Genomic DNA, 21,321 nt, shown 5'->3' on the forward strand with positions numbered 1-21,321 from the left:
ATACAAAACTTCCAGAACAGGTAAATCCATGGAGATAGTAAGAAAGGACATCAGTAGTTGCCTAGAGCTGGGGTGGGGGTTGGTAGAAAATAAGGGGTGACTGTCACTGGGTATGGGGTTTCTTTTGGGGGCGATGAAAAGATTTTCAAATTGGATTCTATGGTGGTTACTAAAAGCCTTTATACACCTTACAAGGGTGACCTTTACGATATGTAAATCCCATCCCAATAAAGCTGTTTTAAAAAACATTTTGAATTAAAAATCAGGCGATTTTTCCATAAAAAACTCAGATTTTGGCTTTCCTTGAATGCCATGCATCTTCCCCCATGGCAACACCGGGGTGCTGAGGGGGTGTGCACTTCCAGGTTTGCCATCATGCCCACATCCACTGTTGTGTTACGGGACAGATTGACCCATTTATGTCACCTGCATGGGCCCTGTGCGCTCTGCCCTTGAGACCTCTGATCAGGAGTGATGAGGCCACAGGCACTGTCACCAGCTCCCTTCTCCCATCTCCCTCCTGACCTGAGCAACAAAACCCTGGGGGCCAGAAGGGACCCTGTGGACAGCACTAGAGACTCAGTGGCAACCTGCATGGACCCACATAATAGTAAAGCACATGGGCTTGGAAGCCAAAGCCGCCACTTACTAAATCTGTACCTCAGTTTTCTCAGCTGTGAAATGGGAATAATAACAGCACCTACTATTATAGGGTTCAACAGAAGGAATGTGTTCAGAACAGTGTCTGGCATAGAGTAGGTGCTCAATTCAAGGGAGCTATTGAGACCATAATTTCTCATCTGCAACTGCAAATTCCCAGACGTTCTGAAATCCAAAACCTTCTTCATAATTCACTTGGCCACAAAAATCTGACATGGTCTGAACTCATTTAGCAGTCACGCCTGACCTGAATGGACATGAGGCTGTTGACCATCTTTATTTATGCCCCCAGCATGAACACTCATGGGTTCTGCTGTATTTGCTTACAGAGTATGGCCCTAATCCCTGCTGGGGTGTTATGCAATGGATGATCTATGTGTTACCATAACTCCTCAAATCTGAAAAGTTCTAAATTCTGGAACACTTCTAGCCCCAAGGGTTTCAGATCAGGGTCTGGGCCGTTTGATGAAAATGATGATGACAAAGACACTTTGTCAGACACTGCATGAGTCTAGACAACTGTAGCACAGCCAGTACAGAGTAGCCCCTCAAATATGACAATAAATCCGCTACCAGCCCAGGAGGATGGGAGCACAGAATCCAAGCGAAGTTCTTTTGCAGAAATGAAAGATCTGCAGCGTTCCTCACACACCTGGCTTCGGGGGTGAGAACAACACAAGCCAGCTTAGTTTTAGAGGACAAAGCCTGGGGAGCCTCCTAGACCTTTCATTCAATGTCTCTTCCTTTGGCTGATCCTGGCTGGGGTCATTTTTTTAATGCATTTTAATTTTATTTTTAATGAATTCACTTTATTTTTGGCTGCACTAGGTCTTCGCTGTTGCATGCAGAATTTCTCTAGTTGTGGTGAATGGTGAACGGGGGCTGCTCTTCACTGCAGTGCAAGGGTTTCTCATTTCGATGGCTTCTCTTGTTGCAGAGCCCGGGCTCTTGGGTGAGTAGGTTTCAGCAGCTGTCACACATAGGCTTAGTTGCCCTGTGGTATGTGGAATCTTCCTGGACCAGGGATCAAACCCATGTCCCCTGAGTTGCCAGGTGGATTCTCAACCACTGAACCACCAGGGAGGTCCCAGATTCGTATCCTTTATGAAAATGCCAAAACCCTAGTGCTTTGCTGAGTTCTGTGAGTAGTCCTAATGAAAACCGAACATAAAGGGGTCTTGGGAAGACCGATTTGCAGTCAGCTGGTCAGAGGTAAGGGTGGCCCAAAGATTCCCTGAACTAACAGCTGGCACCTGTACAGTGGAGCAGTCTTGCTGGGACCGTGGTTTCTGATGACAAATAGCATCATATCTGCACTGCAGGGCACAGGTTAATATCAGCATACTCCCCTTTGCCTTGGTTTGTCCTCGCCCCTTACCCCTGGCCAATACCAGAGGTCACCTGCAGCTCTGATTGGCAGCTCCTGTGAGTGTTGGTGACCTCCTTCCTCAAACACTTTCTTTCTTAGGTGGAGAAGGTTAGAAATTCAGGGGAGAAAGGGGTGGGGTGCTGACTCAGGAGTGACTTAGAGCCAGTGGTGGTGGATGGAAGCCGGTGAATAAATTCCACTGCTTTCTCATCCCTTGTCCTACATAGTCTCTCAGAGGGTCCCCAACAGAAGGGACTCCCAGTTGCCTGTAGAGGCCACCCACCCACCCACACTCCCTTTACTGGCCCTCCTGCATTCTTGTCTTACAAATCCACTGTCCCACCATACTTCCTGGGATCACCTCCCAAATAAACTACTTGTACACATATTTTAACCTTAGGGTTTGCTCTGGAGGAACCCAAATAAAGACCTATGCCATTCCTGGGGCCCTGAGTTCTTCAGCTCCACTGCTGATAATCTCCCAACTTGACAAGTCAACCAACTCCCAACCACCAGGATTTGCAATCAACCAGTGCCTTTGGGTAACCACTTGTCCACCATTGCATACTAGTCCTGCTTGGTCCTTGGCCAAGCCCATACCACAGGTGTGCCTAGAGACCCAGATCTGGCTAACCAGAGTATTTCATCCTCCGGCATGAGGACTGGTTCAGGAATAAATCTATGAATCTCGTTAGTCCAATCACAGTCTCCCTTGGAGTTTTGTACTGGAGAGAAGCTCTCTCTGCTTCTGGAGCCTTATCTAGGCTTGGAGCCCCTTGTGACCATCCTATCTCCATAAGGATGGGCTTGACTGAGACCGAAGCTAAAAGAAATCAGAGCCTGGAGATACAGCTAGATTCCTGATGACATGATCTTCTGGATGCAGCCATGCCTGAAGCCTACTCACCCTGTACTCTTCAATTTACAAGAAGTCAATATAGTTCAATCACCTTCTCCCACCTGCCTTTCTTCCTTCTGCTAATATGATTGGGTTCTGGTCACTTGCAAGCAAAAGAAACGTTTAATAATATGGAAACACTCATTTCTCTTAGAGCCTCTGCATTTTTAGACACAAAAATACATAAAAATACTTGCTCTCTCAGCTATGAGCAAGAAACCTAGTCTGGTCAGGCAGAAGAAAGGAACAAAGGGAATTATAGGCAGAGGATTCTTTTAGGACAGGCCTAACAGGTGGGATAGTTAGTGGGATTATTGTCCCAGGAAACTCATGCTAAAATCAGTGGTCGTTTACAGTGTGTGCATGCTTAGTCCCTTCAGTCGTGTCTGACTCTTTTCGACCCCATGAACTATAGCCCGCTGGACTCTTCTGTCCTTGGGATTCTGCAGGCAAGAATACTGGAGTGGGTTGCTGAGTCCTCCTCCAGGGGATCTTCCTGACCCAGGGATCGAACTCGCATCTCCTGCACTGCAGGCGGATTCTTTACCACTGAGCCACCTGGGAAGCCCAAGTGTCCACTGGCTCTGCATATTTTTGGTCACAAAAGCATCAGAACATCCCCATTCCCATCATACCCTATTCAGTTCCCTTTCATATTTAAGATATTCTGTATTTTAAAAAATTAAAACAACTGTTTTGAAATCATATGTTTTATATATAATGTCACAAAATAATTTCTAAAACATGGTTGAAGGTTAAGAAATTAAATACAGGCGTAATAGTGATGTGCTTACTGTGCAGTGAAATATACACTTTATGATGAAACCAAATACGCCAAGATTACATCAAAGACAAGATTCTAGCTTCCCGGATTCAAAGAGCTACCTCATCCTTGGGCATTTTTTGTTTAGTCGCAAAATTTCTTTCTCTTGATACTTAACAAAATAGACGCTTGCTGACTTCTCCACAAGCTCTCATCATTTCCTGGAAACAGACATGTTTCCCTTCATGCCAGTGCAGGTTTTACTAAAAGCCCACCTTTGTTAGCCTGATGATGTAGGAATTCTCCAAATGGCTTTCTTTCCTTCCTAAGGAGATCACCCTCATCTTTCAGAGGAACTGGGGAAGAAGAGACATCTTCTAGCCTGCTTTCACATCCCCTCCAAGATACAAAACCCTGGCCACTGGGGGAAGGGGCCGAGGAAGCTCCATCTTGCCCAGCACCTCAGCTAAAACCACAGGACCGGGCTGGCAGGGGGACCTGGCATCCGGAACCATACTGCCCCCGCCCCCACCCCATCTGGAATCAGTCTTGCTCCATCCCTGAGAGACAGAGAAAAGCCATAGCCTAGTTCAAGGCCACATTATAACTTTCATGGGCCCCAGGCACTTTTCCCTTCAAGGGCCTGTTCCTCCATAAAATAAATATTAAAAATTACATTTTATGATGGCAGTGGTATAAAAAATATAATCCAGTCTAGATTCATTCTTATGTCTTCATTATTATTCTATTTTTTCCTTCTGATTCTAAAAGCAGTCAAAATTTAAGCACTTTGTAGGTACCTAGAAGCATGGGATGCGCCGGACTCTGAACCAGAGAGCCAACCATCACAGCCCCTGCCTCCAGCCCTCAGGGGATGTCCGCTCTGTACAAACACCCTCCTGTGGAACACAGGATCTGAACACAACCCTGCTGGCAAGGCCCCACTACTCCTTCTCGGTTTGCTGTAGAGTCCAGATCCCTCCATCCCAGCCTCACTACAACAGGGCTGGCCCCTGGGGCCGCCATCTATCCCTCAGTTTATTCAGGGACAGCTAGGAAGAATACTAACAATAATAATAACCAATGACAATCTGAAGTCCTCAGCCCTGCTCAAAGCACCCTGTGCGGCAGGCTCTGGGTTCAGCCACTGACTAGCTATGTGACTGCCGGCAAGTCAGTTTTCCCATCTGTGGAATGGGCATAATGTTAGTCCCTCCCACAAGGACAGTGAGGCATAAAGACATTAACACTTGCGGCAGGTCAGCCCAGGGCTGGTGCAACCTGGCATCTCAGTTGGTATTGGTTATTACAATTCACCCTAATCCACCGATTCATTTTTTAAAATATTTATTTATTTGGCTGCATCATGTCTTAGCTGCCATGTGCTGGCTTTTTGTTCCATCTCGGGGGCTTCTCTCTAGTGGTGGCGCGAGCTCAGTAGTTGAAGTGCATGGGCTTAGCTCCCCCCATGGCATGTGGGATTTTACGTCCCTGACCAGGGAGCAAACCTATGTCCCCTGCATTGGAAGGCAAAGTCTTAACCACTTGACCAACAGGGAAGTGCCCCACTGGTTCTTTATAACAATTATTTATAATAATTGGTTCCAGTAGGGGCTGCCTCACCTCTTCCTTCTCCTTTGCCCTAGACTCACTGACCTTGACCTGAGCACCCCTCAATGTGAGCTGGTTCAGCAGCATCAGAACCCAACCCTCACTCATATGGCCTCAATCAACGGATTCTCCCTGATCCTGCTTGCCTGCTTCTTTCCTCCCAGAGGAGCAAACCAAAAGCCCACCCACCTCCTCCAAGCCTCTCACCCCCATCTCCACATCCTTCCCCAGCTGACTTGTTCTCAAGGGACTCCCGAAAAACCAGCTTTCTTGTCCCTCTGGGTCAGGCAAGTCAGGGCTTGGCTTCCTCTTGGGCTCCTGTTTCTCCTAGGTTTATCTTCTCCCAATTGGACCATAAACTGCCAATTAAAATAAATAAATTTATATTTTTTTTAAAAAGGAAAAAAAATTTAAATTAAAAAAATAATAAAATAAAATGTTAAAAAAAAAAAAAGAATGCTGAGTGCTGAAGAATTTATGCTTTTGAACTGTGGTGCTGGAGAAAACTCTTGAGAATTCCTTGCACAGCAAGAAGATCAAGCCAGTCAATCCTAAAGGAAATCAACCTTGACTGTTCATTGGAAGGACTGATGCTGAAGTTAAAGCTCCAATACTTTGGCCACCTGATGCGAAGAGCTGACTCATTGGGAAAGACTCAGATGCTGGGAAACACTGAGGGAAGGAGGAGAAGGGGACGACAGAGGATGAGATGGTTGGATGACATCACTGACTCCATGGATATCAGTTTGAGCAAACTCCGGGAGACAGTGAAGGACGGGGAAGCTGGCGTGCTGCAGTCCTTGGGGTCGCAAAGAGTCAGACAGGACTTAGCGACTGAACACAGGCATGAATACAGACTGCTTTCTCTCCACCGCCTGCTTATCACATCATCTTATCACGTGATCTGGCTGCTACATCCCTCTCAGTTACTGTTTTCTGAGGATGTAAAAGGCTTCTCCCTCCCCACCCGTGGGTTCACTCCTGCAGTGCAATCCTGAAAAACAAACAGAGGGCTTTGAAGCCAGCAGGAGTGGGGTTTAAGCCCAGCTCCACAACTGACCAGCCGTGTGACCTTGGGCAAATCAATTAACTTCCCTGAGCCCGGCGTTGTTTATCTGCCTGAAATTACAAAGACAATCTTATTTTCTTTCGCAGTAGGACTCCCCGCTAAAGGAAACTGGGGTATTTTTGAGGGGTGAAAACTTTGATAAGCTCTTCAAGGTAGAGGCAAGAGCCCCCTACTTGCTTCCCCACGAAGAGGCTGCTTGTAGAACTGGAGACGTTTGCCTGGGGCTGGCCGCCAGCTTTTGTTATGTGGCTGGAGTAAGCAGGTTAAGGGGAGGGCTGGAGGCTTAGGATAATAGAGGGGATTCTTCGATGCCTGGTAGAGAGAAAGAAAAGGAGAGATAAAGCCACTGACAAAGAAAAGAGCTGGATATCTTGCGGTGTTGCAGGAAGGGGGACCCCTTCCCACCCCGAGAGTGGGCTCTTGTCTAACACTCAGAATTGAGTTGTCCGAGGAGACACACGTGCTAACAAGCAGGAGACGTTATCGGGAAGAGACGCCTGGGTGGAGAATAGCAGGGTAAAGGAACCCAGGGAACTGCTCTGCCATGTGACTCTCGCAGTCACAGGTTTTCTTATGACGGGATTAGTTTCCGGGCTGTCTCTGACCCATCATTCTAGCTCAGGTTCTTCCTGGTGGCATCACTCAGCCAAGATGGATTCCAGTGAAAAGGATTCCGGGAGGTTGGTAGGCCATGTGGGCTGATGTCTCCTCTCCTTTTGACACCCAGCCTCTTCAGAATGGACCCATCATCTCTTCCACCTGCTCTTTTCCAGCCTTCGCCTTCTCAATGGTACCACTACTTACTCTGTCCCAGTCAAATGCCAGCCCGGATCAAGGGGTCTGGTCATCTCAACCTAGGGTCCCATCCCCAGAATAATGTTTTTAGCTGCATAAAATAAAATAACAAGATTACAGAAGAAACCAGTTATATTGAAATACAATTAGCAAAATACACAAACACATGTGTTGTATCATAATATATGTGCGCCTTCATTACCATGTTAGATAAGATTCAGCGGAAGCTCTAAGAAGCATTGCCCTTTTGAAGGAGTGCATTGCAAGATATCTGCACATCCATAGCATGATATGAAAACCGCGGTTCCTATTGGTGGCTACGTCACAGATGCCGCCCACAACTGTGATGTGTTGCCTCCCTTCATATTTAAAAGATATTCTAAATGTCAGTTACAAGTTAAGAGAAATAAAGATGCAACTTCCCCACATCCAGGTTCATAGCCTCCCTCAAGTCTGTGGACTCCACACTAGGAACCCCTGACCTAGAGGCTCTGTTTTTCCACAGTAACCCACTCCCGCTTACCTCTCCTAATCAGTCTGCAAGCCCTGCTGACTTCTCACTGGAGGGCACTGGGGCTCATTTCCCATTCCCAGAGCCACTGCACAGGGCTGGGGACTCACCCTTTCTCACCTCCTTTCCCATCTCCTCACCTCCATTCTTGCTCCACTCTGCCCGTGCTGCACCCTGAATCCTCATCCTCCAGTGCACACCTGACTGTATCACCCTTTGCTCTGGATTATTCAATGGCTCCCTATTGCCTGCAGGATAAACTCTACAGACCTTTGCAAAGCACCAAGACCCTCACCCCGCTCTCCAGCCTCATCTTTCAACATTCCTCCTCACCTGACTTTCCACACTCCCATCATTTTTAACTACATGAAGTTGCCAGAATATGACAACTCACTAGGCTTTTTCCTGTGCTTTTCTCTCCACCTAGAATGCCCTCCCCAAGCTATCCATTGGGCTTCCCAGATAGTAAAGTACTTTACCACTACCTAGTGGTAAAGCACCCTCCTGCCAATGCAGGAGACATAATAGACACAGGTTCGATCCCTGGGTGGGGAAGATCCCCTGGAGGAGGGCACTGCAACCCACTCCAGTATTCTGGCCTGTAGAATCCCATGGACAAAGGAGCCTGGCAAGCTACAGTCCAGAGAGTCACAGAGTCAGACACGACTGAAGCCACCCAGCATGCATGCACGCAAGCTGTCTATCAAGCAAACTCAAAGTTTATTCCAAAGTCTCAGCTTGAATGGTTGCTTGCCCATTCCCCACCCCACCCATCTGCACCTCCAGGCAAACATATGTTCCCCCCCTTCCCCACCCCCCCATCCCTCCACCCCACCTCCGCCCCACCCCACAGGACTCACCCCACCCAGTTCACCAAGTTACAATCTTTTAATGAGTCTGTATCTCTGAGTCTATATCTCTCCAAGATCACAAACTTCAGGAGGGCAACAATGGAATCATTTTTTCTTTGACTCCCCCAAACCTAGTACTTTCCCTGGAGCCCAGCAGGCCATCAGTTGAATAAATGAATAAAACATTAAAAGAGAAAAAGAACCATGAATGAAAACTGATTTTAGGCATAATAAATGCATTTAACAACTGCAAAAAAAAGAATAAACTATCTCTCGATCTGGAATAGCTGAAAACAGAGTAAGCAGGGGGCCGAAATCAACACTGTGCCGAGAGGCTCACTCTGATTTTCTGTTCTTCCCTTTACTATTTCGGTTAGATTGCCCACATCCTGGGAATGACGATGCGCATGTTTTGATCTATGGATCTGCTATAATTTCTTGAATTCTGCTCCTTATTCTTTGAGAGATCTTTCTACTATATATACATACCTCAATTAGGGGCCGATTATTTCCCTTACCTAAAGGTTCATCGTTTCGGTTTCATTAAACAGAGAGTTCTTCCAGTGCATGAAGAATAGGATTAGATTTATAGAAATTCAATTTACATTTGGCTTTTGAGGAATAGCTGTCGTACACAGCCAAGCCACGGCTCTATCTGTCAGGCCTCCTGAAGTTATGGTTTACAGGCTTCTTTCACTCCCTTCTGGCCAACTCCCGGCTTAACCCCTTATGACCTGGATCTGCTGAAGCTATTCTGGGCACCTGGCCACCTAATCCAATGACCTTTCCTTGGAGTCTTCTGTCTCCAGTTCCTGAAGTTGGGCTGCTGCCGCCAACCACCCAATTCTTCCTAAAACCCTCAAAATCCCTGACCTTTGCCCACAATCTCTGCTCACCCCGCCCCCACTCTTGAGCTTCCAGATGGGTTTGTTCCTTTGGCTATCTGCTGGCCATCTCCCCAAGGATGTCTCAAGGGCAATAAGCTAAAGCAGATAATCAATGTGCCCGCCGCCCCCAACAGGTTCCCCTTTTGCATCCTTCAGGACACCACCGTCTGGCCTTTCTCGTGGCCACCTCGCTCCCGCTTGTGCACACATCCCATCCATCACCTCGCCATGTGGCATTCATCTCCTGGAAACATCTCCAGCTAACCATCTCCGTCCCACACGTGTTAAGCTTCACCAAGAGCCGCAACTGTCTGTTTCCATTCATTACTCTAACCCCGGTACTTCTTAGCACCCAACCTGGCACACAAGACACCAGTAAACACATGCTGATTCAGAGAATAAGGAAGCAGACAAATCCCACTCTACAAATTGTAACACTGAGGCTCAGAGAAAAGAAGTGATTGGTCCACAGTCACCCGGGGGAGCCAATCAGGTCTTAGCCCGAAGGTGGCTCCAACCCCCCGCATTGTCCTCTGCTCTGAGGGCAGGGCTGGTTCTGGTGTGTTCTTCCCCCACTGCCCGAGGCCCTCTGCCTTACCTGAGAGCACCGTGAAGACAGCCGCGAAGGCATTGAGCTTGAGGCCGTCGATGACATTGCTGGAGTGGAAGAGCTCGAGACACATGAGGCTGAAGCCAACCACCAGCAGGAGGATGTAGAGTACCTCGGAGACCACCGACAGCCACAGGACCCCTGCACGGAGGAGGAGGGAGGTCGTGAGATGAGGACCCACAGGGCGGACTCTCCCTGGGTTCACTCCACCCCCACGCCCTTGGGTTGGCGGATCAAGTTGTTTTAGAGAAGACCATCGGATCTAGGGTGGGTCCCAATTGGATAAGGAGATCCTGGCCAGCCATCCTCCTCACTGGGACTGGCTCAGGAGCCCTAGCTGAAGTCCCTCAGATCATGGCACTCTTGGGGTGATGGCTACTGGTCCAGGCAGGCATGTGGACCATAAGTGGGTCCATTCAGATTGGAGGCAAGAACTTCCATCCTGTGACTGGGTAAGAGGCTCTCTTTCTCTTCTCATCTGTAAAGTGACTGCCGCTGAGAGCTACCTCAGGGCTGACACTAGTTGCTGAGCCGAGAGATGGAAAGATGATCTCATCGTTGTTGTTATTCAGTCGTTAAGTCATGTCCGACTCTTTGCGACCCCATGGACTGTAGCCCGCCAGTCTCCTCTGTCCATGGGATTTCCCAGGCAAGGATACTGGAGTGGGTTGCCATTTCCTTCTCCAGGGGATCTTCCCAACCCAGGGACTGAATCCCTGTCTCCTGCATTGTAGGCAGATTCTTTACCACTGAGCCACTAGGGAAGCTCACTGGGATACCCCACCACCAACCACCAACCCCCCAGGCTTCCCTGTAGCTAAGCTGGCCGTGTGGTGGTCTCTGCTGCCTGCAGCTATAAACATCCCACCTCTTATACACATCATGGTTGCCCTCAAGGGACACTTACATTTTTATTTACCCTGTACCCCACTCCATTTTTTTTTTTCTAGAAGCCACCTACCTTCCAAGCCACACTAACCATAGGTTTTGAGAAGGGACTATGGACCAGACCTGACCAGCAGGAGATGGACATATGACCCAAGTCAGCTCAATGAGTCAGACACAGGACTTTTGCTGGAACTACGAGGAAAGAAAATTCCTTTTTTTCCACTCAGTTTGAGATTGGGAAGGATGGAAGTGGCTGCACTGAGTAGCAAGAGCCTCCCTTAGGGCAGAGCCAAGGCCAAGAAGGGCAGCCACCGAGGGACAGAGGAAGATCATATCCTGTGACGTTGTTTGAGCCCCGAGATCCAGACATGCCTGAAGCTGCCAGTCATTTGTTCTTTCAATGAGGAACCAAGAATTCTTTCTCTTTGCCTAAGTTGGTTAGAGGTAGAATTTCCATCTCTTATAATCAACAGTCCTGATCTTCAGCTTTTCTTTTCTCACAAGCTGTTAGACCTGTCCTTCCCTACCTTTCTGCCTTTGCACAAGCTGTTCTCCCACGTTAATGTCCTAGGGACACCCCGATACACAGCATCCAGTGAAGGAAGCAAACAAACAGCAATTTCAGATCCCCTATCTATTGGCTGATGAAGGACCCAGATTCTCATACATCCACTATCATTCCTGATGCAACGGGCCTTTCAGACCTTTGAAGAACTTTTCTTTTCTCTTTCTCTCTCTTTTTATGCTACAAAAATATCACCTTTCTTGGGCAATCCCTTGGATTTCTGTAAGAGAATAATGTGCTCTTGGCAGCCTGGATGTTGTTAAAACACCCCCTGGCACCGAACACTTGCAGCCTCCAAAGCCCTTTGCTGGCCCAGGGCCCACCAGGCAGCGGGGAGGAAGGCAGGAGGTGCAGGGCGAGCCGGGCCCTGCAGGGGGGTGGATGCCTGCAGGGAGGCCTGATCTTGCTCCCAGAAGCCTTTACCTCCAGCTGCTGTTGCACTGCTGGTGGGCGGAGGCCGCCCCTCACCACAGTGAGGCTCACTGACTCAGCCAACTCCCCCACATCGCCCCCGCTCCCCCAGCGGATGCTCTCCTCCTGCCCACATGGGCCTGGGGCCAGGCCCGCACCCCACCACCTGCCCCTCCCAGCAGGGCCCAACTCTGCTCTTTCAGATGGGATGGGAGATGACATGGGCGTGGGGCAGTGAGATGCTCCAGGAGTGAGTTAGCCACGGAGAAACAGGCACTGGAATCTCAGATGCATAACTGGGGTTATGCTGCTTCTTTCTGCCAGATTTATTTTCCTGTCTACCCACTGGGCTCAGAGCATCTGTCTGAAATTTCCAGCCCACCCAAGGCAAGGAAATTAGTAACAATGGTAAGAAGCAGGATCATTGCTGAGGTTATGTTAATAGTAGCAGCAATGCCGCACTAAGGGCCAGGGGTTTTAGGCATCTTTCCGGTGCCAAGTCATACTGGATGGTGTTAATGTTCCACCCGATGTCCTCGCATCTCTTTTCAGTGTTTCTGTCTTTGGAGGATTGTCTTCAGGAAGTCTTTGGACTTCGTTTTGCCCATCTTCATTCAGAAAGTACCTGGAAACTTGTATTTTTCCTCTCTGCGATGTCATCAGCCAGAGGCTGATCTGGGTGGTCCGGCCCCGTGGCTCTGGCAGAGGCAATTTTGGGACCTGATACACTTTGCAAAATTCCCTCTGGGCCAAAGCGGAAGCTGCCCTTCCTGGGCTCCGGCCTCACATCAACCCCTCGCTTGCCTTCCTCCCTTCCCTGGTCTGCTCTCTCCAGTTCCCTTACCGCTCTCCTCTGGGGTGTGCGTGGGTGCTAAGTTGCTTCAGTTGTGTCCCACTCTTTGCAACCCCCATGGACTGTAGCCTGCCAGGCTCCTCTGTCCAGGGGATTCTCCAGGCAAGAATACTGGAGGTGGCTGCCATGCCCTCCTCCAGGGGATCTTCCTGACCTAGGGATCGAACCCACATCTCTTAGGTCTCCTGAACTGGCAGGTAGGTTCTTTACCACTAGTGCCACCTGGGAAGCCCTTCCCTGGGACATTTCTTTATAAATGACTTGCACATGGATCCTCATCCCAGGATCTGCTTCCAGGACTCTGGCCTCAGACACCAGTATCCACATGCATGATCTCCCCGCCTCCACCCCCAGTCTTCCTGATTGCTTAGCAAGGCAGCACCCATTTTATAGATGAGCAAACTGAAGTTCCGAAGGATTAAGCCACTGGTCTACACAGCTGGGTAGTGAGTGATACAGTCAGTCTGGGTTGAGACTCAGGCCTCTCTGACTCCAGAAACCATCATGGGCAGGGAGATCATAAATTAGCAGGAGAGAGTGGCCCTTTGAAGTCATACGGGAGAGTTGGGTTCTCTGACCACGGCTCTCATCTACATGCACCCCAGCACCCCTAAGAATTCCTGAGCCAGGATTCCTGCAGGAAGAGGGCCACAGAGCGGGATTGTAGTGGGGGAGCATATTCTCAACGACCCTGAGCCCAGCTGGCCACGAGGTATGGTGGGGAAGGAGGCCACAGGGGAAAGTGGATGAGTCTTAAGGATGCTGGTGAGACAGGCTGGGACTTGGGACCCTTGGTTGCAATGCTTGCACCTGGACAAAACTCTCTTCAAGCAACAAAAACACACAGAAACCATAAGGGACTAAAAATAACTGTGTGCCTGCGCAATTAGAGCAAGTTGTGGACAATAAGATACAAAAAGACCAAAAACCCAGGGCTTCCCTGGTGGCTCAGTAAAGCATCTGCCTGTAAATGCAGGGGACAAGGGTTCCATCCCTGGTCCGGAAAGATCCCACATGCCCTGGACCAACTAAGCCCAGTGCACCACAGCTACTGAGCTGGCTCTCTGGAGCCCACACTCGGCAACAAGAGGAGCCACTGCAATGAGAAGCCTTGGCACCAACAACTAAAGAGTAGCCCTCGCTTGTCACAACTGAAGAAGGCCCGTGCGCAGCAAGGAAGACCCAGCACAGCCAAAAAATATCTAAGTAAAATATACAGTAAAAGATACTCTTTAAGAAAACAACTGCCACCACTAAAGAGCTGGGAGCAAAAGCAGGTACTGCTCATGACCCCTACACACACCACCATCAAAGGGGTGGGCAAGCCACCTCTGTGGCCAGATCCCTGGACTCTCCCTACTGTTAACCCGTATAGGGAAATAGCTTGTCCTCCCCCCTCCACCCTGCAGGGGGAGCGAGCAAGAGAAACTGTTGCTTGTTCTCACCCCCAATAAAGCCTGGCCTGAATTACCTGTCTGGCCTCGTATCAATTTCTGTTGATTAAGGAGGTTAAGAACCCTGGTTGGTAACACTGAGAACCAGGCTGAAAAAGATGGGCTTGACCCATGACGCAGAGGTAGGTGTTGTCCTAAAGGCCTTAGCAAGGAAAAGACCTGCCAGGAGGCTCACTCTGGAAGGGGGCCTGACTAGCAGATCCACTGGAGGCTTTAGCCCTGCTCCATGAAGAATGGCACTAGTGGTAAAGAATTCACCTACCAATACAGGAGACATAGGACCTCAGGTTCAATCCCTAGGTTGGGAATATTCCCTGGAGGAGGTAATGGCAACCCACTCCAGGATTCTTTCTTGGAGAATCCCATGGACAGAGGAGCCTGGTGGGCTACAGTCCATAGGGTCACGCAGAGTCAGCAATGACTGAAGTGACTTAGCACACACGCACCCATGAAGAGATGCTGGTGGTCCAGACCACGATAACGGCAGGGCGACGATGGTGAGGACAAGTAGGGAGCTTGATAACTCCAGAGGGATGGGCTCAGTGGTCTGCTGACCCATGGATGCGATGGCCAAAGAGAGGGAGGAGTCCAGAGTGGGGCCATGTTTCTAACCCAGGCATCTGAGCAGTCGGTCGTTGCCCTGCAGTGAGAATGGGACAATGCTAAGACAGGAACGTGTGAGTCGAGGCCTACAGGTGCAGAATCTTCAGTTGCTGCAGGACCTCTGGTGAGGATGTGCACAAGGCAGCTGGAGCCCAGATAGGGACGTGGGGGCATTGGCAAGACATGGCACTGAGTGTTTGCCATGATTGTTACAGGGATGGATGCCCCCCAGAAAGTATGCCAAGCAAAAGAGAAAATGGTGGGAAGCAGAATCCATGGGAACATGAAGACTCAACCAATAGGGTGGTGAGGGGGCTGTGACAGTGCAGCCATACTAGGGATGACCCACCCATTCCTGCCCATGACCTTTCAATGCACCTGCCACCTGCCAGCACCTCTCTGCCCCAGGGTTTGCCTTGGTCATCAGAGCCCATGCCCCACCTGCTGGGAGATTGACACCACCCTGCCCTCCACCCCAGGAGCAGCCCTCAACCGATGCCTAATGTGAGTGAATAAGTACCCAGGGGGTGGGTAACACTGGGTACCCACCAGGTGGGGTGGGATCTTCAAATCTGTGTTTCCCATTGTAATAGGGAGGGACAAATCTGACTCCATATTGGATCTGTTTCATTTACTTTTTAAAAATTGTTTTAAAATAAAAATAATTTTCAGTTCAGTTCAGTCGCTCAGTCCTGTCCGACTCTTTGCGACCCCATGAATCGCAGCATGCCAGGCCTCCCTGTCCATCACCAACTCCCGGAGTTCACTCAGACTCACGTCCAGCGAGTCAGTGATGCCATCCAGCCATCTCATCCTCGGTCGTCCCCTTTTCCTCCTGCCCCCAATCCCTCCCAGCATCAGAGTCTTTTCCAATGAGTCAACTCTTCTCATGAAGTGGCCAAAGTACTGGAGTTTCAGCTTTAGCATCATTCCTTCCAAAGAAATCCCAGGGCTGATCTCCTTCAGAATGGACTGGTTGGATCTCCTTGCAGTCCAAGGGACTCTCAAGAGTCTTCTCCAACACCGCAGTTCAAAAGCATCAATTCTTCGGCACTCAGCCTTCTTCACAGTCCAACTCTCACATCCATACATGACCACAGGAAAAGCCATAGCCTTGACTGGACGGACCTTAGTCGGCAAAGTAATGTCTCTGCTTTTGAATATACTATCTAGGTTGGTCATAACTTTTCTTGAAAGGAGCAAGCGTCTTTTAATTTCATGGCTGCAGTCACCATCTTCAGTGATTTTGGAGCCCAAACAAATAAAGTCTGACACTGTTTCCACTGTTTCCCCATCTATTTCCCATGAAGTGATGGGACCGGATGCCATGATCTTTGTTTTCTGAATGTTGAGCTTTAGGCCAACTTTTTCACTCTCCTCTTTCACTTTCATCAAGAGGCTTTTTAGTTCCTCTTCACTTTCTGCCATAAGGGTGGTGTCATCCGCATATCTGAGGTTATTAATATTTCTCCCAGCAATCTTGATTCCAGCTTGTGTTTCTTACAGTCCAGCGTTTCTCATGATGTACTCTGCATAGAAGTTAAATAAGCAGGGTGACAATATATAGCCTTGACGTACTCCTTTTCCTATTTGGAACCAGTCTGTTGTTCCATGTCCAGTTCTAACTGTTGCTTCCTGACCTGCATACAGATTTCTCACGAGGCAGGTCAGGTGGTCTGGTATTCCCATCTCTTGAAGAATTTTCCACAGTTTATTGTGATCCACACAGTCAAAGGCTTTGGCATAGTCTATAAAGCAGAAATAGATGTTTTTCTGGAACCCTCTTGCTTTTTCCATGATCCAGTGGATGTTGGCAATTTGATCTCTGGTTCCTCTGCCTTTTCTAAAGCCAGCTTGAATATCAAGGAGTTCACGGTTCAAGTATTGCTGAAGCCTGGCTTGGAGAATTCTGAGCATGACTTTATGTTTTTAAAATATCTGTCAGTCTTCGTTCCAATCCCAAAGAAAGACAATGCCAAAGAATGTTCAGCGTGGTAAGTCGCTTCAGTCATGTCTGACTTTTTGCAACGCCATGGACTGTAGCCCACCAGGCTCCTCTGTCCATGGGATTTCCCAGGCAAGAATACTGGAGTGGGTTGTCATTTCCTTCTCCAGGGGATCTTCTTGACCCAGGGATCGAATGCACATCTCATGTCTCCTGCATTGGTAGGCGGGTTCTTTACCACTAGAGCCATCTGGGAATTATCCAAAAAAGAATGTTCAAACTACTGCACGACTGTGCTCATCTCCAATGCTAGTATGGTTATGCTCAAAATCCTTCAAGCTACCCTTCAACAGTATGCGAACTGAGAACTTCCAGATGTACAAGCTGGATTTAGAAAAGGCAGAGGAACCAGAGATCAAATTGCCAGCATCTGTCAGATCATAGAGAAAGCAAGAGAATTCCAGAAAAACATCTACTTCTGCTTCATTGACTATACTAAAGCCTTTGATTGTGTGGATCACAAAAAAACTGTGGAAAATTCTTAAAGAGATGGGAATATCAGACCACCTTATCTGTCTCCTGAAAGACCTGTCTACAGGACAAGAAGCAATAGTTAGAACAAAAGACTGGTTCAAAATTGGGAAAGGAGCACAACAAGGCTGTATATGCTTATTTAACTTACATGCACAGTATATCATGTGAAATGCCAGGCTGAATGACTCACAAGCTGGAATCAAGATTGCTGGGATAAATATCAATAACCTCTGATATGCAGATGATACCACTCTAAGGGCAGAAAGTGAAGAGGAACTAAAGAACCTCTGGATGAAAGTGAAAGAGAAGAGTGAAAAAGCCAGCTTAAAACTCAACATTCAAAAAACTAAGATCATGGCGTCTGGTCCCACCACTTCATGGCAAATAGATGGGGAAAAAGTGGACAGTGACAGATTTTGTTTTCTTGGGCTTCAAAATCATTGTGGACGGTGACGGCAATCACGAAATTAAAAGACACTTGCATTTTGGAAGAAAAGTTATAACCAACCTAGGCAGCATATTAAAAGCAGAGACATCACTTTGCTGACAAAGGTCCATATAGTCAAAGCTATGGTTTTTTCAGTAGTCATGTACAGATATGACAGTTGTATCATAAAGAAAGCTGAGTGTTGGAATTGTGGCGCTGGAGAAAACTCTTGAGAGTTCTTTGGACAGCAAGGAGATCAAACCAGTCAGTCCTTAAGGAAATCAGTCCTGAATATTCATTGGAAGGACTGATGCTGAAGCTGAAGCTCCAGTACTTTGGTCACCTGACTCGAAGAACTGACTCGTTGGAAAAGACCTTGATGCTGGGAAAGACAGAAGGTGGGAGGAGAAGGGGATAACAGAGGACGAGATGGTTGGATGGCATCATCGACTCAATGAACATGAATTTGAACAAATTCCAAGAGATAGTGAAAGACAGGGAAGCCTAGTGTGCTTCAGTCCATGGGGTCGCAAAGAGTCAGCTTAGCGCTGAACAACAACAGTTTATTTACTTACTTACTTATTTGGCTGCATCAAGTCTTAGTTGTATTCTGTTGCTTTTGCTAAAAGTTAAGAATGTTGCCTGTAGCCTGAAATATACAGGATGGCCCATTCTCAAGGTTCTAACCTTTACAAGTGTGACACTTTCCCATTCATATAGAGATTTTTTTTTTTAAGTGGCAGAATAGAGAAAAACCTTTGTCTCATTGGAGGTTTACATAAATATTATGTCCTGAACTAGGTGGACAGCTGCAAGAACAAAGAATTCCTACACCAAGAAGTTAGCAACACTAACCACAACCCCTCCCCTTTTAGTATAAAAGAAGCCTGAATTCTAACTCGGTTCTAAGATGGTTCTTTGGGACTTTAGTCCACCGTTTTCTCAGTCTGTTAGCCTTCTGAATCAAGTCGTTATTCCCTGAGGAAAGGTGGAGTTAAGTGTGAAGAAGCACAACATTAAATTGTCTGCATCTAAGTGAAAACACTATTCATTTTTCCATTATTTAAAAAATTTTATCAGCTCCACCAAGCATCTCTGTTTGTTGCCAATATGTTCTTAATACCTTCCTAACACTTTGTTTGAAACAATGCTCAGATCTTCAGCAGCTCCTAGGCAGGCTTGAGGCTGAAGCTGAAGCTCCAATAATTTGGCCACGTGATGCAAAGGGTTGACTCACTGGAAAAGACCCTGATGCTGGAAATATTGAAGGCAGGAGGAGAAGGGGATGACAGAGGATGAGATGTTTGGATGGCATCACCGACTCGACGGACATGAATTTGAGCAAGCCCCGGGAGTTGGTGATGGACAGGGAAGCCCGGCGTGCTGCAGTCCATGGAGTTGCAAAGAGTCGGACACGACTGAGGAGCTGAAGAACATCAAGGCAGACCCGAAGAACATTTTGACAGTTTCCTTGTGTGCTGGGAACTCTCCATCTCCCCCACCCTCTCTTCCCTCATAGGCCACTGCTCTCCACCCTTCTCTGCCCCGCTCCGTGCCCCAGGGGCCTGACTCCTTAGACAGCATCCCCCAGGCTCCCTGGCTCTCTGAGTCAGCAATGGGGGGCACTAGCTGGAAACTGGACCACGGGAAGAGAGAGGTCAGCGTGCTTCTGCCCTGCTCCCTCTCAGTCTCTGCCCACTTTTCTGGTAGTGACCTCATTCTTCTGCCCACGACTGCAGCTCCGCTGTCACAGCTACTATTCTTACAGGCACCAGAACACCGCTCTGCTCTGCCCTTTTCTCCTTCCTGTCCAAAGCTGGTAACAGCTCCACTCCGTTGTCAGCCTTCGGGTGCCTCAGATTCTCTCAACCCTTCCCATGCCTCTATGAGTGCTTTCATCCAAGAGCCTTCATTTGAACCATGTGGGGGATTCTGTTTCCTGCAGAGAGCTCCCCGGCATATCATTTTTTATGGCAAGGGATCCAATTAGAGGAGTGATCTAAGCCAGTGATCTCAGACTGGACTCCGGACCAGCAGCAGTGGCAACGCTTGGGAACCTGCGATGCAAATTCTTGGGCCTTCCTGGATCTGGAAACTCAGAGAGTGGAATCCATCTGTGTCTTAATGGGCTCTCCAGGTGATGCTGATGCATATTCAAATACAAACATCACTGATCTGCAGTGCCCTTTCAAACGTACTGAGAAAAAAGCCAGTCAACTTTAGGGGGTGGGAAACTGAGTCAATGCTAGACCGTAGGTGTTGGCGCCTGGCAAACAGAGAGAAGGTAGAAGGGGAATAATGAAATAATTGGGAATCATCACGTAGTGTCTGGTCTAAAACCAATGCCCACTGTTATTATTAGTGCTACGGAACGCACCGTACGTACGTGTGAATAAGGGAAGCTGGCAGGACAGTGGGCTGGAAGCCTCCGGGCAGGATCAGCAGGGAGCCTTGGTGATGCCCGGAAAGGCTCAATAATCACAGAGATGATTGTTTCTAGTCTCTGAAACTTGCCACTAATGGCTCGATTCACAGCTGAGAACTGGTGACCTCCTGGGGCAGGATCAATGAAATGATGTCTCATCGGGTGTGGGGCCCACGAGGTGACAGCTAATCCTCTTAGCTGCACTTTTTGCCTTTTTAAAAAACATCTTTGTGACGCCAACTCTGACCCTCCACTGATGGAACTGATGGGTTTGGAAGAACGATTTCCCTTTTGCCCAGGAATCCCTCCCTTGCTAAGACAGTTTCCAGGGCCAGCCCTTTAACGGAGGGGAAATCACAGGTGGGAACCGTGTCTTGGATGGGTGACCTTGGCTGGGAGGGCCTTACTCCTTTGCCCTCTGTTTCCTCCACTGAAAAATGGCCATAATAGACTTGTCATCAGCGTTCAATGAGACAATATCTTGCAGTCACACAAGCCTGACACTTGGAAAGTGTTCACAAGAGTTTTAAGTGTTACTATTACTTCCTAATTAGTATAATTATTGGCAATTATGATAATTACAAGAGGCAGGGAGGCACATGGATGAAGAGCCAGACGTGGGCCAGGCCACAGAGGTTGACACCTGCTCTGCCTGTTATCAACCGGGAGACTGTGTCGTCTCTCATGGTATCTGTTTGTATCTGTTTTCTCGCTTAAATTGGGGATAGATCCAGAGTGCACTTATGGATGGTTGTGAAGATAAAGCAATTCAATCAATGAGTGAAGAGCTCAGGGCAGTGCCTGGCACATAGCAAGAGTTACGTGCATTCGCTGTTACTATTATTGTTGTCATCATCGTTATTCACATGGGTAGAGCCAAGGAGTGGGCAGCCTGGAACGAGTGCATCTCAGCCACAGGACAAATAAAACCCTAGTGGGGAAGGCGAGGAGGGCAGAGGGGGATTGTGGCAAAATCACACGAAATCCCAAGACGCAATGGCATTTTAAGAGAAAACATTTTTCCTTCCCAAATCCATCCGTTTAATATGTCAAATCACTAAGTCGTGGTGCAGTGGCCGCTGGCTGTGGGCTCGGTGACACACCCCCTGAAACCCAGCAGGTTAAATCATGTAAATGATGTGGTTAGGGACCTCTGAGGCTGGAAACGGCTCGGTGACAGCTGCTGTACGTG

At 48.3% G+C, this 21,321-nt stretch overlaps 1 protein-coding gene across 1 annotated transcript in view; it reads right to left on the minus strand.

The window, feature by feature from the left end:
- Window positions 1–21,321, minus strand: part of GSG1L (GSG1 like) — a 254,812-nt gene that overhangs the window by 76,447 nt on the left and 157,044 nt on the right. The window contains exon 3 of the mRNA XM_060406221.1: window positions 10,013–10,165. Within this exon, the coding sequence (XP_060262204.1) occupies window positions 10,013–10,165 (153 nt within the window). The remainder of the gene's footprint in view (window positions 1–10,012; window positions 10,166–21,321) is intronic.

The sequence above is a fragment of the Ovis aries genome, chromosome 24 (genome assembly GCF_016772045.2).
Source record: "Ovis aries strain OAR_USU_Benz2616 breed Rambouillet chromosome 24, ARS-UI_Ramb_v3.0, whole genome shotgun sequence".
Lineage (NCBI taxonomy): Eukaryota > Metazoa > Chordata > Mammalia > Artiodactyla > Bovidae > Ovis > Ovis aries.